This window comes from Vipera berus, assembly GCF_964194415.1.
Source record: "Vipera berus genome assembly, chromosome: 10".
Taxonomy (NCBI): domain Eukaryota; kingdom Metazoa; phylum Chordata; class Lepidosauria; order Squamata; family Viperidae; genus Vipera; species Vipera berus.
Window position 1 is genome coordinate 21,681,774 of NC_138213.1, and position 22,070 is coordinate 21,703,843.

General features: G+C 45.9%; 1 protein-coding gene across 5 annotated transcripts in view; it reads left to right on the plus strand.

The window, feature by feature from the left end:
- Nucleotides 1-22,070, plus strand: part of CNOT1 (CCR4-NOT transcription complex subunit 1) — a 148,032-nt gene that overhangs the window by 17,750 nt on the left and 108,212 nt on the right. For all 5 annotated transcript variants that reach the window (XM_081336113.1, XM_081336115.1, XM_081336117.1 and 2 more), the window contains exons 2-7: nucleotides 3,723-3,994; nucleotides 13,820-13,927; nucleotides 16,398-16,496; nucleotides 16,830-16,898; nucleotides 17,632-17,686; nucleotides 20,259-20,462. In XM_081336113.1, the coding sequence (XP_081192239.1) occupies nucleotides 3,893-3,994; nucleotides 13,820-13,927; nucleotides 16,398-16,496; nucleotides 16,830-16,898; nucleotides 17,632-17,686; nucleotides 20,259-20,462 (637 nt within the window). In that variant the 5' untranslated portion in view covers nucleotides 3,723-3,892. The remainder of the gene's footprint in view (nucleotides 1-3,722; nucleotides 3,995-13,819; nucleotides 13,928-16,397; nucleotides 16,497-16,829; nucleotides 16,899-17,631; nucleotides 17,687-20,258; nucleotides 20,463-22,070) is intronic.

Genomic DNA, 22,070 nt, shown 5'->3' on the forward strand with positions numbered 1-22,070 from the left:
AGGGGGCGGTTCCTCTCGCTGCACCCTGTCGGAGTGGGCACTGTTTACCCTTCATTCTCCAGATTCTGCCGCAACATCGCCTCCGCCTCCCCCTTCTGTCCACTGCCTGGCTCGAAGAAAGAGGAGCTGCCGCTGCAGCTCCGCCAGCCTCCACCTGCTTCTCAAGTACTGCCTGCCAGGCACGGCGAGGGAACTAGGCCTCCCCAACAGCAGCAGCCACCTTCCTCTTGCTGTTGTCTGGGAGCTGTAGCCACCAGGACGATTGCCCAGCCCTTGGGGACTGCTGCCGCCATGGGGGCTGGCATACGAAGTTGGTTCTGCGGGGGAGGCGAAGGTTGGCAGAGCTGCGGCAGTGGCTCCTCTTCCTTTGAGCCAGGCAGTGGAGAGAAGGGGGAGGCGGAGGCGGAGGCGGCGGCGGCTCCTCTTCCTTCAGGACAGGCAGTGGACAGAAGGGGGAGGCGGAGGCGACGTCACGGCAGAATCTGGAGACTGAAGGTGTTGCATCACCATGAGAGAGGGGAAGGGTAAACGATGCCCCCTACAACAGGGTGCAGCAAGAGGAACTGCCCCCTCTGCTGCCACCCAGCCCTGGGCAGGCGGATCCCCATGTGGCAGCAGGGATGGGGCAGGCGGATCCTTCAGCGACAGGGCAGGCAGTACTCGGCAAATGGGTATGGGCGATGCCGCCGGTAGCTGAAGAAGGTGCAAGCTGTGAAAAAAAACTTGCACTCCAGTTCTTCCCAGAGAAAGTCCCAGAGAGGGACTTGCATTACTTCAGAGATCTTGTTTTTATTCGGGAATTAAATTTCACATATGTTCGGCAGTGTTCACGCCCAAGCAGGAGACGTGTGCGCGGTACCATAATTGAAGCCACGCGAGGAGCCGAGCTTAGCAAAAGCACCTCCGATGCATTTTTCTCCGCCCAAGAAGCAAAATAAAAGGTGGCCGGGCGCCCAGGGTGCGCGCTTACGCTCAGCTGTATGTTTGGAACCCACGCGCTCCGATTGTAGTTACGACGTCCCCAGCTCCTTATCGCTCAGCCCGCCTGCCTTGCAGCAACCCACCCTTTCCTCTCCCCCCCCCACTACTACCCTTCTACGCCTCCACTCGGTTGGCCTTGGAACCGCTGCTGGGCAATGCTGTTTGTGCGCTACCGAAAGGTGATCTTGGGATACCGCTCAGTCGGTGAGTGGTGCTCTTCCGTGCCCGGCAGGTCTCCTCTCGCCCTGCTCCGCCGCTGCCTCTGCTAGCCTGGGGGGGTCGCTGGGGGTCTTGGAAGCTTCCCCTCTCTGCCCCCACCTTTTGGCCGTCCCGTGGGCGGCGGATCTACGGGGCCTCTTCCGAGAGATTCCCCCGCGGTGGCTCCAAGTGCTGGCGAGAAGGTAGTAGTGGGGGGGGGAGAGGAAAGGGTGGGTTACCGCAAGGCAGGCAGGCCGAGTGATAAAGAACCTGCCCAAGTAGAGCTGAGAATGCCACAACTACAAATGGAGCACGTGGGTTTCAAACATACAACTGAGCGTAAGTGTGCCTCCTGAGCGCCTGGCCACCCTTTATTTTGCTTCTCGGGCAGAGGAAAAGGCATCGGAGGTGCTTTTGCTAAGCTCGGCTCCTCGTGCGGCTTCGATTATGGTACCGCGCACACGTCTCCTGCTTGGGCATGAACATCTCTGAACATATGTGAAATTTAATTTCTGAATAAAAACACGATCTCTGAAGTAATGCAAGTCCCTCTCTGGGACTTTCTCTTGGAAGAATCGGATTGTGAGGAGTTTTTCTTCACAGCTCGCACCTCCTTCTGCCGTTCGTGTGCTACTGAAAGGTGGTGATCCTGGGAAATCGCTCAGTCGGTGAGTAGCGCCAGCCGGAAGAGCATAGGGGGCTGTCCGTGGAAGGCATCACATGGCAAGAGGTGCCGGGTGGCTGCTCTGCTGTAAGCGGTGCTCCAAGAGCCGGACGTGGGTGGGAGTTGGAAGTTCGGCGGGGAACAAAGGGAGCGCTGTGGAAAAGGGAGCCAGGTGGGCTGGGCACGTGCCACAGCGATGGCCGGGAGGACAGCAGCAAAAAGGGGACCAAGGGAGGGGTGGTGGGTTTGTGCCGTTCCTGAGCGGACCAAGTCTGGAGGGCAACTCACAAGGCGTCTCGGAGCTGGTGGGTGTTGCCTGGCGGAGAGGCGGGGCGGCGGGAGTTTGCAGGTGAGGGAGGGGAGGCGGGCGAGCGCCAGAAGATTTCCACCTTGGTTGCCCCGGTGGCAGGGCGTGAAAGAGCAAGTGGTTGTGCGTGTGAAGTTGCAGAAGATGCTAAACCGGAGGGACCCCTCCGATTGAGCTGCAAAGAGAGCTGGACCGGGGGGGGGGCAGGGCCAATGCATGTCTCGCCTTAGGCTCCACTTCAATGAAGCCTGTTCTGCGCATGCACATGTGCGCTTGCCTTTTGCAGCTCTTACTTTTTTCTTTTGTGAGGGAACCGGTTCTGAGTGGCTCTTTCACCGTTTCAGGTTGCCAACCCCTGGTCTAACCCAAGCAAGTAGTCTTGCTCACTACTTCCTGTAGGTGTCATTGCCACAGATCCCAGCTGCAGTGGCTGCCTGTTCTACTCTTCTCGCTGCCATTTTGTCTCTGATTAGAAGTGGTCTGTACTTTGCCACTTCACCAGCGGTCCAACTTTGTAACTATGCCTGCTATGCCAAGTGCAGCCCTCTCTTGTCTGGTCTCAGCCATTATAACACCACTCACAATGATGACTATCACATACAGATGTCCCAGTGCCACTGTCATTCTCACTGCTTTTTTGGCCAATCTTTCCTGGTGAATAAGTAAAATCAATCCAATAAAGATATAATATAGAAACTCATAATCCAGAAATGCATGCCTCAAATTGTTAGGCATGTCAGAATGTCTTCTGTCACTTTGTTTCATCCTTCTTGTCTCTGCTGTCCTCTTTATCTGGATCATTTTTGGGACTGAGCAAAAGTGGCTGGCCCAAAGTCCCCAGCTGACTTTGTGTTTAAGCTAGAACTCATTGTCTCCCAGTTTCTGGCTTGGTGCCTTTAACCACTACACCAGACTCTAGAAAAGTAAAATAGACTGAGTTCATGTTATACATTCATTGTGCATCATGTTTTTTAAAATCAGGTTTCTGTTGGTATTAAAGTAATACTATCTGTCATTTACTCTTATCCACCCTGCTCTAGGGCATAGTAATGACCCATGGAATTTGTCTGCAACAAAAGAGAGGCACTTACCATAGTTATGTTGCAGAATTAGAATTGTTTATTGAAGTTTAGGGACAGGGAGGGAGTGTGAACATGTGAGAAAAGGGTAGCCAATACCCTTTAATGTTTGACATATAGCAAGTGGGAGGAGAAGAATGGTGGGACCTGATGGCTGTGTATGTTTGAGGTTCGTTCCCCACCCCCACCCCCAGTCTTGCAAATCCAATTCTGAAAAACCCTTGGAGAATAGGTTGGTAGGCCGTGTATTGGCCATATCTGAAATCATCTTTGATGTTCAGTGAATGAATTAAAAATTACTCTCCTGGACAGTTATATTGTAGTGCATAGGAAATGATGCTATGAATCGGGTGTCCCAATGTGCCTTCTCTCAGGTTTGGTCAACCTCTTTGCTGTGTTAAACCTATACTTTGCAGCTCCTACCATTTTTCTGAATAAAATGGAAAATAGTGTTATTAATACTTAATGTAAAAATGTCTGCTTTATTTTTCAGGTGCCATGTTTCAGGACGTAGTGGGAGTACTGGGAAAGAAGAACTAAAGACACAACATAACTTGAGATACAGTCTAAGTGGAAAAAAATTAACCTGTCTCTGAGGTGACTAAAGGGGAATAATGGTGATTTTGCGCCGGACTCGGCCGCCTGCTTCCGCCCCAACCAGCAATGAATCTTGACTCGCTCTCGCTGGCCTTGTCTCAAATCAGCTACCTGGTGGACAATTTAACTAAGAAAAACTACCGAGCCAGCCAGCAGGAAATACAGCATGTAAGTGGGGAGCATCACACTACTTTGGAATTGTGATGGGAAGAAGATAAGCTCATTCTCAGCTTATTTTGTACCACTGTGCTTTTCATACTACTTGAATTTCTGCAAATAACAAACATGGGTCTTATTGCAATCCATTTGCTGAAAGCTGTGTTTCATCTGGTGACATCAGCTGACAGTTTTCTGTCTCCAGATTAGTATCCAAATTGTGTTAGATGGCTTGGACTAAGTTCATGTTACCACTTATTAAAATTCCTGTGCTTAATTTTGTTTATAATTAGAAGTGTCAAAAGGGCTGTGTTTCAGTTCAGTCAGTGCCAATAATTGCTTTGCTCCATTTTTTATCTGAGAGTAAGAGTACAGGTTTTGATCTACTCCATATTTTTTGGCCAGTCTGTCTTTTGGGATATTTTCCATGTTTGATTGCATTGCTACAACAAATACTTTTGATATTTTTTGATTAGACTGTAGCATGAAGAAAATGTTCTCTGGAGGATATTGCTACTATAAAAAGCATGTTTTCCTCTATTTAGCATTTAAGATAAGCATACAGTTAATTTTTAGTTATACATTTTTGTGAGTTTGCTATTTTTATAGTTATGTTTGCTATTTTCCAGGTTAAAAACATAATCTAGTAGACGATTTGAGGCAGGCAATTCAATTTTTATATTGGGCTGCACACATTTTGAAAGTAAATTGATTCATTTTCCTGACTGTTTGATCCTGTTGGACCTGAGGAAGTAAACAGGGTTTTGCTTGTTAGTTATATCAGCTCTGTAATAGTTGGCTAAGGCCTCTTGGGAGGTGACATGTGGATGCATCGTAGTGGTGGTTAAATCCTCTTTGAGAGATGGTTCTATTGTCTGTTAAGGATAGCCTTCCCTAAGAGGCTATCACAGACAAAATAGTACTGGACAATTTATGTTGAGTTTCCAACCTTTACCTTTTGAGATTTGCACAGCAGCTTCAAAGAACTATGGAAGAGGTGGATTATCTGGACCCCTTTCAGTCAGGATTCAGGCCCAGGTATGAGACTGAGATGGCAGTGATGGCATTCTTGGATGACCTCTGGCAAGAGCAGGACAGGGGTAGTCTTGCTCTTGCTCTTGCCCTCTTAGCAGCTTTCAATACCATCAGTCATGGTATCTTTCTGGACTGGCTTTGGGGAGGGGATTGGTGGCACAGTGTTGTGCTTTTTCTCCTTTCTTTTGAGCCAGTTCCAGTTGGTAATGATAGGGGAAGGGAGGTCCAGCTTGTGACCTCTCATTTGGGGTGCCACAGGATTTGGTACTTCCTTTCCTGTTGAACATCTACATGAAGGTGAGATCCATGAGATCGAAGGGTGGAATAAACAGTGTCTAATGATATCCAAATAGACATCTTTATTCTAGGCTGTTCAGGTGATGCTATGGAAGTCCTGTCGCTGTTCTGGAGGCTGTGGGGCCTGGATGGGGAACAGCAGGGTTTGGCTCAGTAAGACCGAATGGCTTTGGGTTTTAGGACCCCCCTGGTTCTAGGAATGTTCCACCCCTTGTTTATACTCTTGTGCATGCATGGAGGTCCTCCTACTGTAGTTTTGGGGTTCTTGCCTGAGGAACAGGGTGGCAGCCATGATCAAGACGGACTTTGCACAGCTTTGTGTTATGCATCCATTCCTGGATAGGGAAGCTCTTAGTCATTTCCCATTTAGATAATTGCAATGCACTCTACATGGGGCTCCCCTTGAAAAGTAGTTGGAAGCTTGCACTGTGCAGCAGTGCATGCATTTATGAATGTCAGTCACTTGCACATGTGGCACCAGTGGTCCATGGGCTACATTGAGTGTTAGTATGTTTTTGAGTGAAATTTGGAGGTGGAGTGGTTAGAGCCTTTCTTGTATTGGGGCTGTGTTACATCTGGGACCTCTCTCTCCAGTGGTGTCTACCCATCCTGTTAAAGGCAAGGCAGCCAAGTTGTGCTCTGACCCTGCCCTCAAAGAGTGCCCCAAAGACAGGCAGGAAGAGAGCTTTTCTGCCCCAGAACCCACCCTCTGGAACATTCTTCCCTCAGAAATTAGACTTGCCCAATTCTTGCTGGCCTGTAAGGTCCTGCCTCATCTAGTTCTTCCAAGAAAACAGAATTCTTGAAACAGGCATTGTTTCAAAAGGAACTTTTATTGAGAGTCAGTGATAGCAGAAGAGCAAAGCAAAACCCAACATTTTCCTATGCGAAACGTTACATTAAACATCCATTCAAACCCCCATCCCAACGACCAAATGTCTAGTTTGATTTCATTCTATCCTCAGGTACAAAGTTGTTATGGGAACTGAGGTGATAAGCGCCGATCCCAGGCAAGTTCTCAGGGTTTTGTTTCCTCCCAGCCTCCTCCCATCAGATTGGAGATAAAATGTCATGGTGGGGACAGATGAAACTCTTCAAAAGAACTTTGAGGCATTGTTTACCTTAAAGAATCTTTTATTCGAGAAACATAGTATCGGCACTACATAGTCGAAGCCAAAAACTGAATTCCCCTCCCCTGGGCACAAAGTAGCAAAGCACAATTCCATGCTCCAACTCAGAGCTTTTCAACTGGTGTACTCGTACCGCTGGTGGTACGTGAGCACATGGCTGGTGGTACGTGGCATTGCCTTCCTGCCCCCCACCTCTCCCCGCCGCCCCCCCCCCCCTACGCTCTTTACCAGCTCACTTGCTGCCAGAAAACATGCTGCTTGCCGGCAGCCTGCAGGTGAAGAGCGCAGGCGCAGACTGAGGCCCTGCCCTCTCCTTGGACTCATTGTTAGCAACCTCCCGCCAGAAGCAAGCCTGAGTCTGAAGGGGACAGAGACAGCCTCGGCAGGTAGGTTGTCCATTTTCTTTTCCTCCTCCGTCTCCTCTTCCCGATGTTCTTTATGGAGGGGAAAGCAAAGCGGCAATGAGTCCCCAAGACTCATCCCGCAGCAACAGGTGGGAATCAAGGCACACGTTTTTTTTTCTGATCCGCGCTAGGCGAAGCCCTCAGAATGTGGAGGGAAAAACACGCCGACCTGACCCCCTCCCCCCCACTGTTGGCAACTGTACAGCTGGCCCCGACCTCCGCTGACTGGAGCCCGTCAGCGGAGGTCGGGGCCAGGGGTACAGAGTCATCAGCTGATCAGAAAAGATTCCCTCTGCTGCACGTCCCAATTCTATCCTTGCAGCAAGGCAAGCATTTGGGACGAGGAACTCGAGATTCAGCGTTTCCGAGCACACGCTGATCTTGCATTCCTGACAGTCCCTGTGTTTTTGTTTCAGTTTGCTTTCTGTGTGTTGCTCAGCGCTGCTCAGAAACGCGGATTGCCTCTGCTGCGTGTCCCAATTGCTTTCCTTGCAGCAAGGCAAGCATTGGGATGAAGACTCAAGATCCGGCGTTTCTCTACGCGCGCTGATCAGCGCATGTGGAGAAATGCCGATTCCCTCTGCTGCGCCGTCCCAATTGCTTTCCTTGCAGCAAGTATTTACTGGCCTCACTTAGCAACCTCAAGCTCCCAGAGAAGGGAGGGAGGGGGAGATGGGAGAGAAGGAAGGAAGGAAGGGACGAAGGAGGTAAGAAAGGAAGGAAAGAAGGACAAAAGGAGAAAGGGAGGGAAGGAGGGCACCCACCCCAGTCCCACACCCTTCCACCAGAGACCCATGGATTCTCCCCCCCCACACACAGGCACCCTGTAACCTGAGGGAGGGAAGGAGGAAGGGACAAAGGAGGTAAGAAAGGAGGGAAAGAAGGAAGGGACAATGGGAGAGAGGGAGGGAAGGAGGGCACCCACCCCAGTCCCACCCCCCTCCACCAGAGACCCATGGATTCCTCACACACAGGCACCCTGCAACCTGAGTGATGAGCTGTCTCCTCCCCCCCCCCCCGCCCCAGCCATTGACTTTGCTTGTCAAAAAGTTGCAAAGGGTGATCACATGACTCTGGGACACTGACCGTCATAAGTATGATTCAGTTGCCAAGCATCCGAATGTAAATCACATGACCCTGGGGATGCTGCAACAGTCATAAGTGTGAAAAATAGTCATAAGTCACTTTTTTCATTGCCGTCGTAACTTCGAACAGTCACTAAGCAAAATGATGTAAGTTGAGGACTACCTGTACTTTATCATTTTTTCCCTTTTTTTTTTGGTCACGTTTTTGACACCTTGCTGGGCAACTGGTGATACTCGGAGAGTGCCTTATCCTAAAAGTGGTACAATGGGTGAAAAGGTTGAAAACCCCTGCTCCAACTAACACATTCCCCAATTAGCTTGAAATGCAGGCTCTCCACAGCTCTCCAGCCCACCAAATCATTATCAACTCGGCTCAGGTAACCTCGGATTCCCACGTCTGAGTTGTTTGTGACGAACTGGACTCTCATCCACATCCCCCCTCCCAGCATCAAAAGCTCTAAAAGCAAAAGAGAAAAATGACTGCATTTCCATCTGTTGTCAAAGAAATAACACCTGATGTTAGCAGCATTGACATAAGACACACCCCGTGGGGTGAGGAACCAAGTGGACGAAACACCAACTGACCTCCCCTCTCCCAACAGTATGGCCTAACAGCCTTCCCCCTCTCAGCAAAATGGCAGAACCCGAAAGCAAAAATAAAAATAAAAATAGAAATGTTGAGGGTCTGACATGGCGGCCCCCTAAAAGAATGGGAGATCCCACCTTCAGGAGAGAGAAAATAACAAAATGGAAGAAAGAAAAACAGGTGATTAACAGGGTTCATCACGTTCATGGAAGCATTTAAGCAGTCTAGGGGCCCTAACATGCTTTTTGTGAACCCATTCGTTCTGGGAAACTGGTAGATTTTTCCAGGCTACTAAACATTGGACAGCCCCATGATGCCTACGTGAATCTAAGATTTCTTTGATCTCACCCTCTACCATAATGGGCTGTGGCGCAGGGGTTGCTTTTGGTCTGAGGCGAGATTATTTATGGTTTCAGCAAGCTACAATGAAACACAGGGTGAACCTGCCTTAGGGTTTGGGGGAGTTCCAATTCCACAGTGACTAGGTTGATGATGCGCTTGATAGGAAAGGGGCCTACGAACCTGGGCCCTTGTTTCTTAGAAGGTTGCAGTGATTGCAGAAATCTAATGGACAAGTACACTGTATCCCCAATACGTGTTGGAGGAACATTCTATCTAGGGTCTTGGCAGTTGGGATCTTCTGGCATGGAATAAAGTGGACTTGCTTTGAGAACAGGTCACTCACGACCCAAATAACTCTGTTTTCTGCACTCTCCGGCAGTTCCACAATAAAGTCCAGAGAGATCTCCAGGGTGCTGAAGGGCTAGCTAAAAGGCCCAGCATTTTCCCGTTTTCTCACTACACAAGTAGGGCAGCTGGCAACATAGCTTTCAATGTCATTTTTCAGCAACGGCCACCAGAACTACCTTTTTTTATCAGATGTAGGGTTTTCACAAATCCAAAATGTCCTGCCAGTTTTGAATCATGGGAGACTTGCATAGTTCTTAGCCTTTGCATGGCTGGAACATACAACTTGCCCCCCACCCACAGTAGTCCTCCCTGCATCAAGCAAAAAATTTTGTGCTTTAAAAATCACTCATCTTTCTGTAAGGCTTGTTTAAACACTGTTGAGGTAGCACTGTTCAGTAGCATGGGTATTCTTTTTTGTGATCTCGTAGCCACTGGGGCTGCTAACTGCAGTGTTGGTAATAAAGACTTGACTACTACTGCTTTGGTGCTGTTGATACTACAGCATTCTGAATAGAGCATCAGCTAGAAAATTCTTCCCTCCTGGAAAATAATGGAAGGCAAAGTTTAATCAGTGGAAGTGTTGTGCCCACCATGCTTGTTTAGGGGACAGCTTTCTAGGCATTTTGAGAGCTAAGTTTTTATGATCAGTCCATACTTGGAAGGGAATTTTGCTCCCTTCTAGGAAGTGCCTCCTGGTGAAGAGGGTCCAGTGCACTGCATAAGCTTCCTTTTCCCAGACCGGCCAGTGCTGTTCAGTTTCTGATAATTTTCAGGAGGTGTAGGCACATGGTTGTAGTTGGCCCTTTTCATTTTTTTGGAGTAACACGGCCGCCACCGCAACGTAGTGGCAATCAGCCTGAATTATGAACCCCTTCTTTGGATCAGGATATTTTAAAATTGGTTCCACTTTAGCTTTTCAAATGCTGCTTGGCACTCCATAGTCCATTTCAGGGGCTGACTGGGCTTAGCTTTGGTTTTTAACAGGTTTGTGATAGGCAGGGCAATCTGGGCAAACGAAAGGATAAATTGTTAGTAGAAGTTTTGAAAGCCCAGGAAACTCTTTAGTAGTTGCTTTCTGGTGCGGGGGGTCGCCCATTCCACAACGGTGCTTACCTTTTCCGCATCCATCTCCACCCCCTCATTCAAGATCCGGTAGCCCAGGTAGTTGAGTTTTTCTTTGTGGAATTCATTTCACATAAAGTTTGGCTGCCCAAAGTTTATTCAGAACCTCCCTGTTCAGCCTTCGTTTCAGTGTAACTTAATATATCGCCCAGGTACACCAAAACTCCCTTTTATAAGTGCTCGTGTAACACCTCATTGATCAACTGCATGAACACGGTGGGGGCCCCTTGCAAACCAAAGGGGAGTACTTTAAATTGGAAACAGCCAAGGGGGCAGTTGAACACAGTTTTCCACTTGTCTCCTTCCTTGATCCTAACTCTGTAATATGCCTCTTGTAAGACCAGCTTGGAAAATATCTTTTTCCTTCAATAGGTGGGCTAGCATATCTTTCATGAGAAGCAAGGGACACACACATGCCCCACACACACTGTGTTCAAATCTCTATAGTCCACGCAGAGATGAAGAGAGCCAGATTTCTTCTCTGAATAACATAGTGGCGGCCACCCGGAGTCTGGCCGGCTGGATAAGCCAAGTTTTTGTCAATGAGTTGACTTAGTTCGCTCATCTCCCTGGGGGTCATCGAGTACAGCTTTGGTTTTGGCAGCTTAGCAGTCTATGGGTCAGTGAGGGGACAGCCCATCCGAACTCCTTTCACTGAAATCCTCTGCCAAATCCCAGTACTCTCTAGGTTTCACTGCTTAAGGTAATGGCTATTACCCATGTTTCTTCTCTTTTCCCAGCCGACATGGTTTGGTTGGCAAGGGAGCTTTTTCCCCAGGGAATTTTAAATGACCCATCCACTAGTCTACTAGTGGGTTCCATTTTTTTAGCCACGCCAGCCCCGGGACAAGAGACCACTCCATGCCAGGTGCCACGATGAAGGTTAAGGTTTCTGAGTGGCTTCCCTTGCTCATCCCCAGGGGTTCCGTGGCTAATGTAGCCGGGACACCCCCTGCGATGGACCCGTCAAGTTGGCAGAATGAAATGGGAGTTTTTTTAACTTCCTTAGCCGGACCCACAACTTCCTGACTAGGGCTGGGCTGACCAAGCATCCAGTGCATCCTGAGTCTAAGAGGGTGGTCAGGATCATGCTTCCTTCTCTGCCTGGGATTAACAGTTCTGTGGGCAAGGTCATTGGTGCAATAGGCCCACTTACCAACGGATCATCATTGTACTCACTTTCTGGCAGCCCCAGTTCATCCTCTGGTGGAGTCGGAGTTCTGTCTCTTGGATGTGGGGTTGGATGGAACTCCACACTCCTCAGGGCTGTGTCTTTCTGGCATGGGTTAGGTGTGGTCGGCTTCCCTCTGGACTGCTATTCGCCTTTCTTGGCTGGAGTTTTGCTGCAGTGCGCTGAACTTCTTTGCCACATTTGAAGCAGGTGGTTGAGCGTAATGGTGTAACCAGGGCTTTTAGTGGGGACCATTTCCATGTTTAGGCGGAGTGGTACAAGTTGCAATTCTGGTTGATCTCCACTTCTTCAGCCAGGATTCACCATTTGTGTAATTGTGCTGGGACTTCCCTGGCCACACATGCATTATACAGGTCTCATTTAGCCCATCCTGGAAACAGCTGATTAAGATGTCTTCTGATCACTTGAGGCAGCATGCCACGTCTTGGAACTCTTCTGTGTACTCAGCCACCGGTCAGTACCCCTGCCTCACGGTTTTTATGCAATCTCATGCCTTCCAATCAGCCAGGCAATTCTCGAACCTCTGTCTCAGGTCTGTCATGAAGCAGTTAAAAGTTTTGGAGCTCTGGTGCATTGCAGTTGTAAAGGGTGACCATCCATCGGGCTGCGGTCCCTTCCAAGGCTAAGGTGACAACCCTGACTCTAGCTAGCTTCATCACTTGGGAGGTTTCTCCCATACACTTGCATGGGAGTGAAAACATGGGTAAGAAGAACCCCAGCTGTTGGAGTCCCCATCAAATTTCACTCCTAGAGGGACCAGTTTTGGTTCCTCCAGCGAGGCTCTCCCGGGGCGCTGGTGGAGTGTTTGTCTGGAAGCAGTTCACTACTGTGCTGCCAGGGTGGTTGCTGCTGTTTCCATGGAGCCAGTTGCAGACTGGCTTCGGTCGTCACAGACTCACCCCCACCATACTTGGCTTCTTAGAGTTGCTCCCCACTACTACTCTTGCACTGCCCAGACTTCGTCTTGAGGTCCTGAAAGGCTTCCACCATGTATTGCACAGGTCACTTCAGGATTTGGTCAACCAGTTCCTGTTCTCCTTCTGTTTCATCATCATCATCATAGAGCAGCTCCATCTCCCGCTTCCAGCCCTGTCTCTGGCTGCCTCAGGTCCCATTCCTTTCTCTTTCCTACCCTGACCGACCATCTTGGCTTCGCGGAGCTCTCCATGGTGACCGTCTCCTCCATCCATCCAGAGGAACTCTCTTCTGGGAGATTCTTGGCGATGGATTCTCCCAAGCATTCGCTCTCATCCTGTTGGCTGCCATGGAAGGACATAGTGTGCATGGTCCCCACAGTAGTGTAGTTGCCTCTTCAGGTTGACCTTTTTGCTTAATGTAAGGTCCGTGCCTCAGCTACTCCTCCCAAGAAAACAGAATTCTTGAAACAGGCATTGTTTCAAATGAACTTTTATTGGGAGTCAGTGATAGCAAAAGAGCAAAGCAAGATCTAACGCTTTGCTGCGCAAAACGCTACATTAAAGCATCTCTTTCAAAACCCCATCCCAACGGCCAAATGTCCAGTTTGATTTCATCCAATCCTCAGGTACTAAGTTGTTATGGGAGGTGATAAGCGCTGCACCGTTTTCAGGGTTTTGTTTCCTCCTGGTCTCCTCAGATCAGGTTGGAGATAATACAGATGGCCCAGGGCACATTCCCCTCTTGTTCACACCCCGAGGGATCAAAGGGGTAGGAACAAAGTGGAGGACCTCCCCCCTCCCAACAGCATGGCCTCACAGCTTCTGCCCTCCCAGCAAAATGGCAGAACCCGAAAGCAAAAAGGAATAGCCTGACATGGCCTTTTGAAAGACATTGGAAGTGTAGCTTTGCCATCAAGGCTAGGGTCCTGAGAGTTCCTGCCTGTAAAGTTGGTTTAAGTTATCTCTTGTTTTAAACGGGATTGTTTTTTCCCCTGTTTTCAACTGTTTGAGCAGTAGAATCATGTCAGTGAGACAGGTGGCCATATAAATGTATCAAATAAATACATTCCAAATGCCCTCTGGAAGAACAACTTCTGGAACCGTCCTAACTTCCAGGGGAGAGTGCTGCAGAGTGCAGGAGCCTTTATTTCCTCAGCCCCCCCCCCTTGAAAGAAAGCACGACCGTGGGCAGATTTTCCCAAGATAAATGTATTGGGCGACCTTTTCTGGTGGTGGTGGGGGGGGGAAATGATCCTGCAGATATCTAAGTGCCTAACTAAAACTTTGATCTTGGCTTATATTTTGTCTGGAGGCCATATCTATACATTTCAGCTTGGCTCTAGAGGGTAATTGTTTGGGATTTATTTTCTGCATCTTAGATTGTGAACCGGCACGGACCTGAAGCAGACAGGCATTTGCTACGCTGTCTCTTTTCTCATGTGGATTTCAGTGGCGATGGTAAAAGTAGCGGTAAAGATTTCCACCAGGTAAGTTGGAGTGAAGAGTTTTCTATTATTTTACTCTTTGTTTGTCTTGCAGCTTGACTACTACACTATTCAGTACATGGGGCTGCCCTTGAACACCACTTAGACCCCTCAACGTAACACAGGCAATAATGGGCATTTCTTAGTGTGCCATGTGACACCTCTGCTTCATGAGCCATTTGCCATTTGTTTCTGAGTTCGAATTCAAGGTGCTGGTCTTTCCCTGTGAAGGGCATATGGCCTGGCTACATGAGCTTCTCTCCCATGACATCAGTCTGGCCAACGCTCTTGGTTCCTTCAGTTAAACAGTGTTCCTGCTCAGGACTAAAAGCACCTACCCTCTGGAATGAGGTCTCCCCTCCCTGAGATCTGGATCCCCCCCCCTCTGTGAAGCTCTTCACCCAGGCCTTTGGTAAGGGGCCAAAGCAAGCAAGCTTACAGGTTGCAACCTATTGTGTATTATATTATAATTTATAATAATTTCTTTAATTGCTATGAGTTGCCCAGAGTTACTGAGGGTTGGGCAGTAAGCAAGCTCAGTAATTCAGGTAGTCCTTGCTTAACAACTATTTGTTGAGCAACTATTGAAAATTACAACAATGCTGAACCAATGGGAGTTAGGACCAGTCTTGGAAGTTACAGCTACCTTCATGGCCACATGATGAAAATTCAGGCACATTTGTAATGGCATCATGCACTTCAGCTCCCCCCCCCCTGGTTACCCCTATCTGTATCTTGCACTCTGCTACCAAAGCCTCATGAAGGGCCAGCAGCTATCTTGACCAGGCAGTCCTTATTAGTGGCAGGAGGAATAGATGGAGAAGGTCAGTTGGGGATGGCAGGGCTAGGAGGCCGCAGTGGAGTGCGGGGGAACCAGTGGGAGGGAGGATAGGTGAAGGGCAGCTAAAGCAGAAGCAAGCCTGGCAGAGCAATAGTCTTGGGATGGGGATGAGGCACTGGGCAGGAGGTGGGCTTGGCTCTGGCCTAATGGCTGCAATCTGGGTTGCCAGATCTGCCATTGCTATGCTGTGCAGCAATCCTGTGATGTTTTGCTTAATAAGCACTTGGCTTCGTGAGGGAAATTCCAGTCCCAGTTAGGGGCCTTCATTTTTTTATGGACGTTCCCGACCTGGGACTACCTATATATATCCACATACCTAGCGATTTAGAGGAGAATCAGCTGACCCTTCCTGAGAGGATTTCCAAATGGAGTTCCTACCAAAAAGGCCTGTGCCTTCACTCTTATTCTCTATTTCAGCAAATAGCAAATCATAAAGGCTCCTGAAAACTAGAAACAGAGAAGGAGCGTTTGCAACATCTATCAAAGCTGTCTAAAGCAATGTTATTTAAATGTTTTGCTTTTGGGGTTGCATCTCACTTTTAAAAATGTATGAAGGATCCCAGAAGAGCCTTATGTTTATTGATATTGAGCATATTAATTTAAAAGTGATGCATTGTAGAATATTTATTGCTTAACGTAAAAATAACAGTTAATCCCATTGGAAATTAGGATAAATAAAATATTTTTCATGATGAAACCCTATTTTTTTAACAAAAGTAATAAGTGACATTGTTTTAAATTTTTGCAAATATCTTTAACACATGGCAAATAATTTTGATTTTGTGGACCCCTGATAGGATTTGGACGAAACCCCCCACCCCCGGGCTTCTTCAGGGTTCTTTCTTACACTGTAAGAAAATCTGGTCTAAAGTAACAATTCAAGATACAGCTTTAGCTTCTTTCACTAATAGCTTTGAATAAACTTGTTGTAAGGGTATATTTTAATCTAATAGTTCTTTTGGTTTTAGGGCAACTTTTTACCTGTTTTTGTTTTTTTTATAAAATACTTATTCATATATGTTGGCTACTATTCTCTTTAAGTACATATCATGATATGTTACAGTATACATATACACTAATAACTATGAATAATATCTGTGTTCTCATCTTTGAGAAAGATAGCCATGCAAACTTCTAGCTACCTAGTATCTTCCACAATATTCCTTCTGTAAGAGCTTGAAGACCTGGCCCTGCCGATTGGCCTGGGGACCCTAGCTAGGGAGGACCACACTGCAGTTGGCTACTAGATTGATCGCAAACTCCACCTCCCCTGCTTCTCCATCCCACCCATCTTTTATTCTTATGTCACTGTGTTCTCAGTGTTTTCCTTTTCATTGTTTTGTTTTACTTCATTGTTTTATTTCATTGTATTATTCTGTTTCTTTGCTACTGTCATCTTTACACTTCTTTTCCTTTCTTTATTTTTACTGTTGCAAACTGTCTAGAGTAACTCTAGGCAGTTTATGGCAGGTTGGCAGTAAATCAATTTAACAAATATAAAATAAATATAAAAAATATTTCTTATACACTCCATTGCAAAATAATAGTAGAAGCCATATGAATTATGTTTTATAATTATATTGTCAGGTGCAGAGAAAACACCTTTTATATAACCATCTCCTTTCTTTCCAGACTCAGTTTCTGATCCAGGAGTGTGCATCATTAATTACAAAGCCAAACTTCATTTCAACACTGTCCTATGCTATTGAAAATCCATTGCATTATCAAAAGGTTTGTATAAACAAGTCATAATTTGTTGCACTATTCAGCCAGTGTTGCATAATTTATGACTATAAACATTATTTTTAGCCCTTCAAGTATGCTGAAGATTGTGAGATATTGAAACCTTAGTTTGTTCATATTTTTTGTCCTATCAAGTTCAAGCAGCAATGTATTAAAGTATAAAAATCAAACAGACATAAGAATGTAGCTAGGAGAAGCAACTTTAATACAGAGTACAGGAGATGCTCCCATCTTAAGAATAGTATGCCACAGCGGTCTGTTTGTGCAATATCAATTTAATAGGTAGACTGTACACTAAAAATGATTTCTTGTTTCTTTCAGAGTCTTAAGCCATCACCCCATCTATTCACCCAGCTGAGCAAAGTTATCAAATTAAGCAAAGTTCAAGAGGTGGGCTTTCTGTCCTATTTTTACGCACTCAGCATTTTGTTGGGTGGGTGGGGAGCAGCATCAGCATCTTGATGGAATCAGAGAAATGCCCCAGTTAGTATGCTTCTCTCAGCCTTGAGAAATAAGTAGGAGAGAATCACCAGCAGATCCTCCACTTTTACCCTGTACTTCCTGACTGGCTGTAATATTTGTTATTACTGTAGTTCAGAATGCCAGGAGTATCGTCCTCCAAATCCTGATCCACTGGATGGATGGCAAGATCTATTGGGCATATTGGGGAGGGGCCTACAGAGGTGGGGCATAGAGCAGCAGTATTCAGGCTTGGGGTTTCTCTTTGATCTGTGTGGTTGCCAACCCCGGTTTGTTATTGGAAGCATGAAGTGGGAAGGAAGCTGTAAAGCTTCCTGATCCAGCTTTTGCTCAATGCAGGAATTCAAATTAAAACATTCTAGGCAGAAGACATGCAGTAATCGGAGTTCATTTCCTTTCTGGTTCCACTGTCACACTGTTCTTATGATTCAGGATTTTTCCAGAATTTAATTGTGATCTCTCTCTCTAACATTATACCCATTACTGTATGCACTCTGATTTAATACAAAATTGCCCATGATTTTCTCCTGTGTGATCATCTTTCAGGAATTTTAATAGTGCTATAATATTCCCCTAGTCTTCTTAAGAGTAAGCAAACCCAGGTTTGATGGTACATTAACTTTTAACTTCTCTTTATTTATAGGTTATTTTTGGTCTTGCTTTGTTGAACTCTTTCAATCCTGATCTACAAATTTTTGGTAAGATAAACGATAACTGGGTAGGAAGCTTCTTCCTGAATTTTTTTACATAGCAGTTTTATTTGCACAACATACTTAGCCATTATTGTAGTTAGCCATTTTCATAGTTCATATAATACAGCGAACATACTAAACCACAAAAATAATTAAATCTAACCCTAGCATGTTATATATATATACAACCGTAGGATACAGTTGCAAGAAAAAGTATGTGAACCCTTTGGGATTACGTGGAGTTTTGCATGAATTGGCCATAAAATGCGCTCTAAACGTCATGTAAGTCACAACAATAGAAAAACACAGTCTGCTTAAAATAATACTACACAAACATTAGCTGTTGTCATGTTTTAATTGAACATAAGATGGAAACATTCACAGTGCAGGGTGGAAAAAGTATGTGAACCCCTAGCCTAATGACTTCTCCAAGAGCTAATTGGAGCCAGGAGTGAGCCAACCTTGACTCCAATCAGTGTGATGCTATTGGATGTGTTGCTGACAGCTGTCCTGCCCTTAAAAACACACACCTGTTTTGGGTTTACTGGTCTCAAGAAGCACTGTCTGATGTGAACCATGCCTCGCAGAAAATTGCTTTCAGAAGACCTACGATCAAGAATTGTTGACTTGCATGAAGCTGGAAAGGGTTACAAAAGTATCTCCAAAAGCCTTGATGTTCATGTGTCCACGGTAAGACAGACTGTCTACAAATGGAGAAAGTTTAGCACTGTTGCTACTCTCCCTAGGTGTGGTCGTCCTGTAAAAATGACTGCAAGAGCACAGCACATAATGCTTAATGAGGTAAAGAAGAATCCTAGAGTGTCAGCTAAAGACCTACAGACATCTCTGGCACATGCTAACATTTTTGTTGACACATCTACAATAAGGAAAACATTAAACAAGAATGGAGTACATGGGAGGACACCACGGAGGAAGCCATTGCTGTCCAAAAAAAATATTGCAGCACATTTGAAGTTTGCAAAAGAGCACCTGGATGTTCCACAGCACTACTGGCAAAATATACTGTGGACAGATAAAACCAAAATTGAGTTGTTTGGGAAAAACACACAACACTATGTGTGGAGAAAAAAAGGCACAGCACACCAACATCAAAACCTCATCCCCACTGTAAAACATGGCGGAGGGAGCATCATGGTTTGGGGCTCCTTTGCTGCCTCAGGGCCTGGATGGATTGTTGTCATTGATTGAAAAATGAATTCCAGAGTTTATCAGGACATTTTGCAGGAAAACGTACGACCATCTGTCCGCCAACTGAAGCTCCGCAGAGGATGGGTGATGCAACAGGACAATGACCCAAAGCATACAAGTAATTCAACAAAACAATGGCTTCAAAAAGAACAGAATACGCCTTTTGGAGTGGCCCAGTCAGAGTCCTGACCTCAACTCGATTGAAATGCTATGGCATGACCTTAAGAGAGCGATTCACACCAGACATCCCAAGAATATTGCTACACTGAAACAGTTTTGTGAAGAGGAGTGGTCCAAAATTACTCCAGATCATTGTGCAGGTCTGATCTGCAACTACAGGAAACGTTTGGTTGAGGTTATTGCTGCCAAAGGAGAGTCAACCAGTTATTAAGTCCAAAGGTTCACATACTTTTTCCACCCTGCACTGTGAATGTTTCCATCTTATGTTCAATTAAAACATGACAACAGCTAATGTTTGTGTAGTATAATTTTAAGCAGACTGTGTTTTTCTATTGTTGTGACTTACATGACGTTTAGAGCGCATTTTATGGCCAATTCATGCAAAACTCCACGTAATCCCAAAGGGTTCACATACTTTTTCTTGCAACTGTATATGTCAATGTTATTTTATTCTTGTATCAGTAGGAAGTGAAGTGTGGAATATTAGAAATCTGTACTGATATCTGTAGCTCAGATGCTGATTTGCATAAAAAATGTCTCTTTCCCCAAGGCATGCTGAGATATGAGATTAATTGGAAAGCATTTATTCCTATCCATGTGATCCTGTTTTATCTCTAGTAGATGTTTCTCTAATAATATAATAATGTCTCTACTGGTAGTCCTCAGCTAACGGGCAATTGGAACTGGAATTGCCATTGCTAAGTGATATGGTCATAAAGCATGTGGTTATGTGATGATGATGATTAATAATGGTAATTGCCAGTTGCCGTCATTAAGCAAATTACGGTGGGTCATTGAGCAAGGACTTCACATGATTGCCATTTGCGGCCTCTTGCTAGCATTCCCATTGTTTTTGCTTGTCAGAAACCAGCAAAGAAGGTTGCAAATGGCAACATGTGACTGTCATGGGATGCTGCAATGGCCAGATCTCTGAGGACTAGCAGCAGTTTTAGAGATAGCCCCAAAGCCATTGAACAAAAAATTCCGTTGTCTAAAAAAAAAATCCGAACTTCCGGTAATTTGTGTTCGTAGGCAGGGTCACGCTGAATAATTCTGTGATATGGAGTTCTTTTGTGAGATAACCTGAACAATGCACATGTGTTCCTTTTAAATCACAAGAAAAGAAATGTCCGTATTCCTAAAGCAATTCTGTTAATTGCTGTCTATTTGTCTTTTTTTTCCTTCCAAGCTGCTCAGTTTATTAAACAGAAACTTCCTGATCTTCTGCGCTCATATATTGACGCAGACGTCAGTGGCAATCAAGAAGGTGGCTTTCAAGATATTGCAATAGAAGTCTTGCACCTCCTTCTTTCCCATCTTCTTTTTGGGCAGAAGGGAGCCTTTGGGGTTGGACAGGAACAAATTGACGCTTTCCTCAAAACATTGCGCAGAGGTAAGTTATGTGTCTTTTTGATGCCCACTTCTAAAGAGCTTTGCAGGAAGTAAATTATGTGGAGTTTTTGTATCCCCAAGATGGCATGATTGCACTTGTTGACATCTGCTAGGGATCCATTTTGGTCTATCTTGATCTCTCAGTGGCTTCTGATACATCACATTATTGTCAACCCTACAAGGTAGACGAGACCAAGAAAGAAATAGTGTGTGATCTAAAGCTATTTTAATGTAACAGAACCTTGCGCATCTGAATATGCTTTCCGTCCTTTTTTTAATCTTCCTATGAATTGGGAGGGTTGTAGGGGGGCCCTCCAAGTTGTTTGCATAAAACACTGTCCTGGGATGAAGCCTTTTTTTATCTGATCACTTCCTTGGCAGTGGATCTTCTCTCAGTCCTTCAGGTCATCCTCTATCTCACTGCAGTATTCTTCTAGACTGGATGTGCAGATTAGGAATGGGAGACACAATGCTGTGGTAGTTTTCCTTTCCCCAGGGTCAGTTCAGTGGGGGCACTGCACTGTATTTCCATTGTCTACAGATTAGGAGGCACCAGATGGAGGAGGCCAGTCTGACTCAGACAAAACTGACTGGTTGTGGGTTTTGAGGCTCCCAAGTCCAGAGACTTTCCATCTTTAGCTCTGAATGGGGTTGCCCTCCCCCAGACAGAGCAGGTGCACAAGATAGGAGTCTTCTAGGACTCATGGCTCCTACTCAAAAATTAGGTCTTCAGAAAAGTCTTTGCACAGGTTATGTCCATTTCTGTATTTGGGGGGGGGGTTTACTCAAAGTAATTTGTACCTTAGTCATATTTCAGTTGGATTACTATAATGTGTTCTATATAGCAGAAGTCTTCAACCTTGGCTAGGTTTGCAACTTGTGGACTTCAACTCACAGAATTCCTCAGCCAGCATGGTTGGGCGTTCTGGGAGTTGAAATCTAGAAGTCATAAAATTGCCAAGGTTGGAGACCCCTGCTATATGGGACTGCTCTTGAGAAGCATTTGGAATTTGCAACTGGCTCAGGTTGAGCAGTGTGGGCACTTTAAAGCATTTTGTGATACAGCCATGTACCCCTCTGTCTCACAAACTGCCCTGGCCTTCAGAGCTGGTAGAACTTGTAAAAGCCTTCTTAGCAGAGAACCAGGCTCCTTGCAGTGTGCTGAACAGAACAGAACCAGACCTTGGAGGTCTTCTGGTCCAGCCCCCTGCTTAAGCAGGAGACCCTGTACCATCTCAGACAAGTGACTGTCTAGCCTCTTTTTAAAAATCTCCAGTGATGGAGCGCCCATGATTTCTGGGGGCAAGCTATTCCACTGGTTAATTGTCCTCACCGTCCTCACTATAAACATTTTGGTCAAAGATTTATGGTTTTAGACCAGCAGCTCCCAACCTTTTCTATATCCCACAGCCCTAGAATGCTTCTGATATATTCTTGCACCCCTTACAAAAGTTCAAAATAACAAATTATGCATATACACTATAATTTTGAAACTTCTAAACATCTCTTTTCGTACCCCCTGGAATATCATCTCGCACCCCTGTTGGGGAAGCCCTGTTTTAGCAGACAAAAATGGATTTAGTTATGTATGTGAAACATTTATCATGGA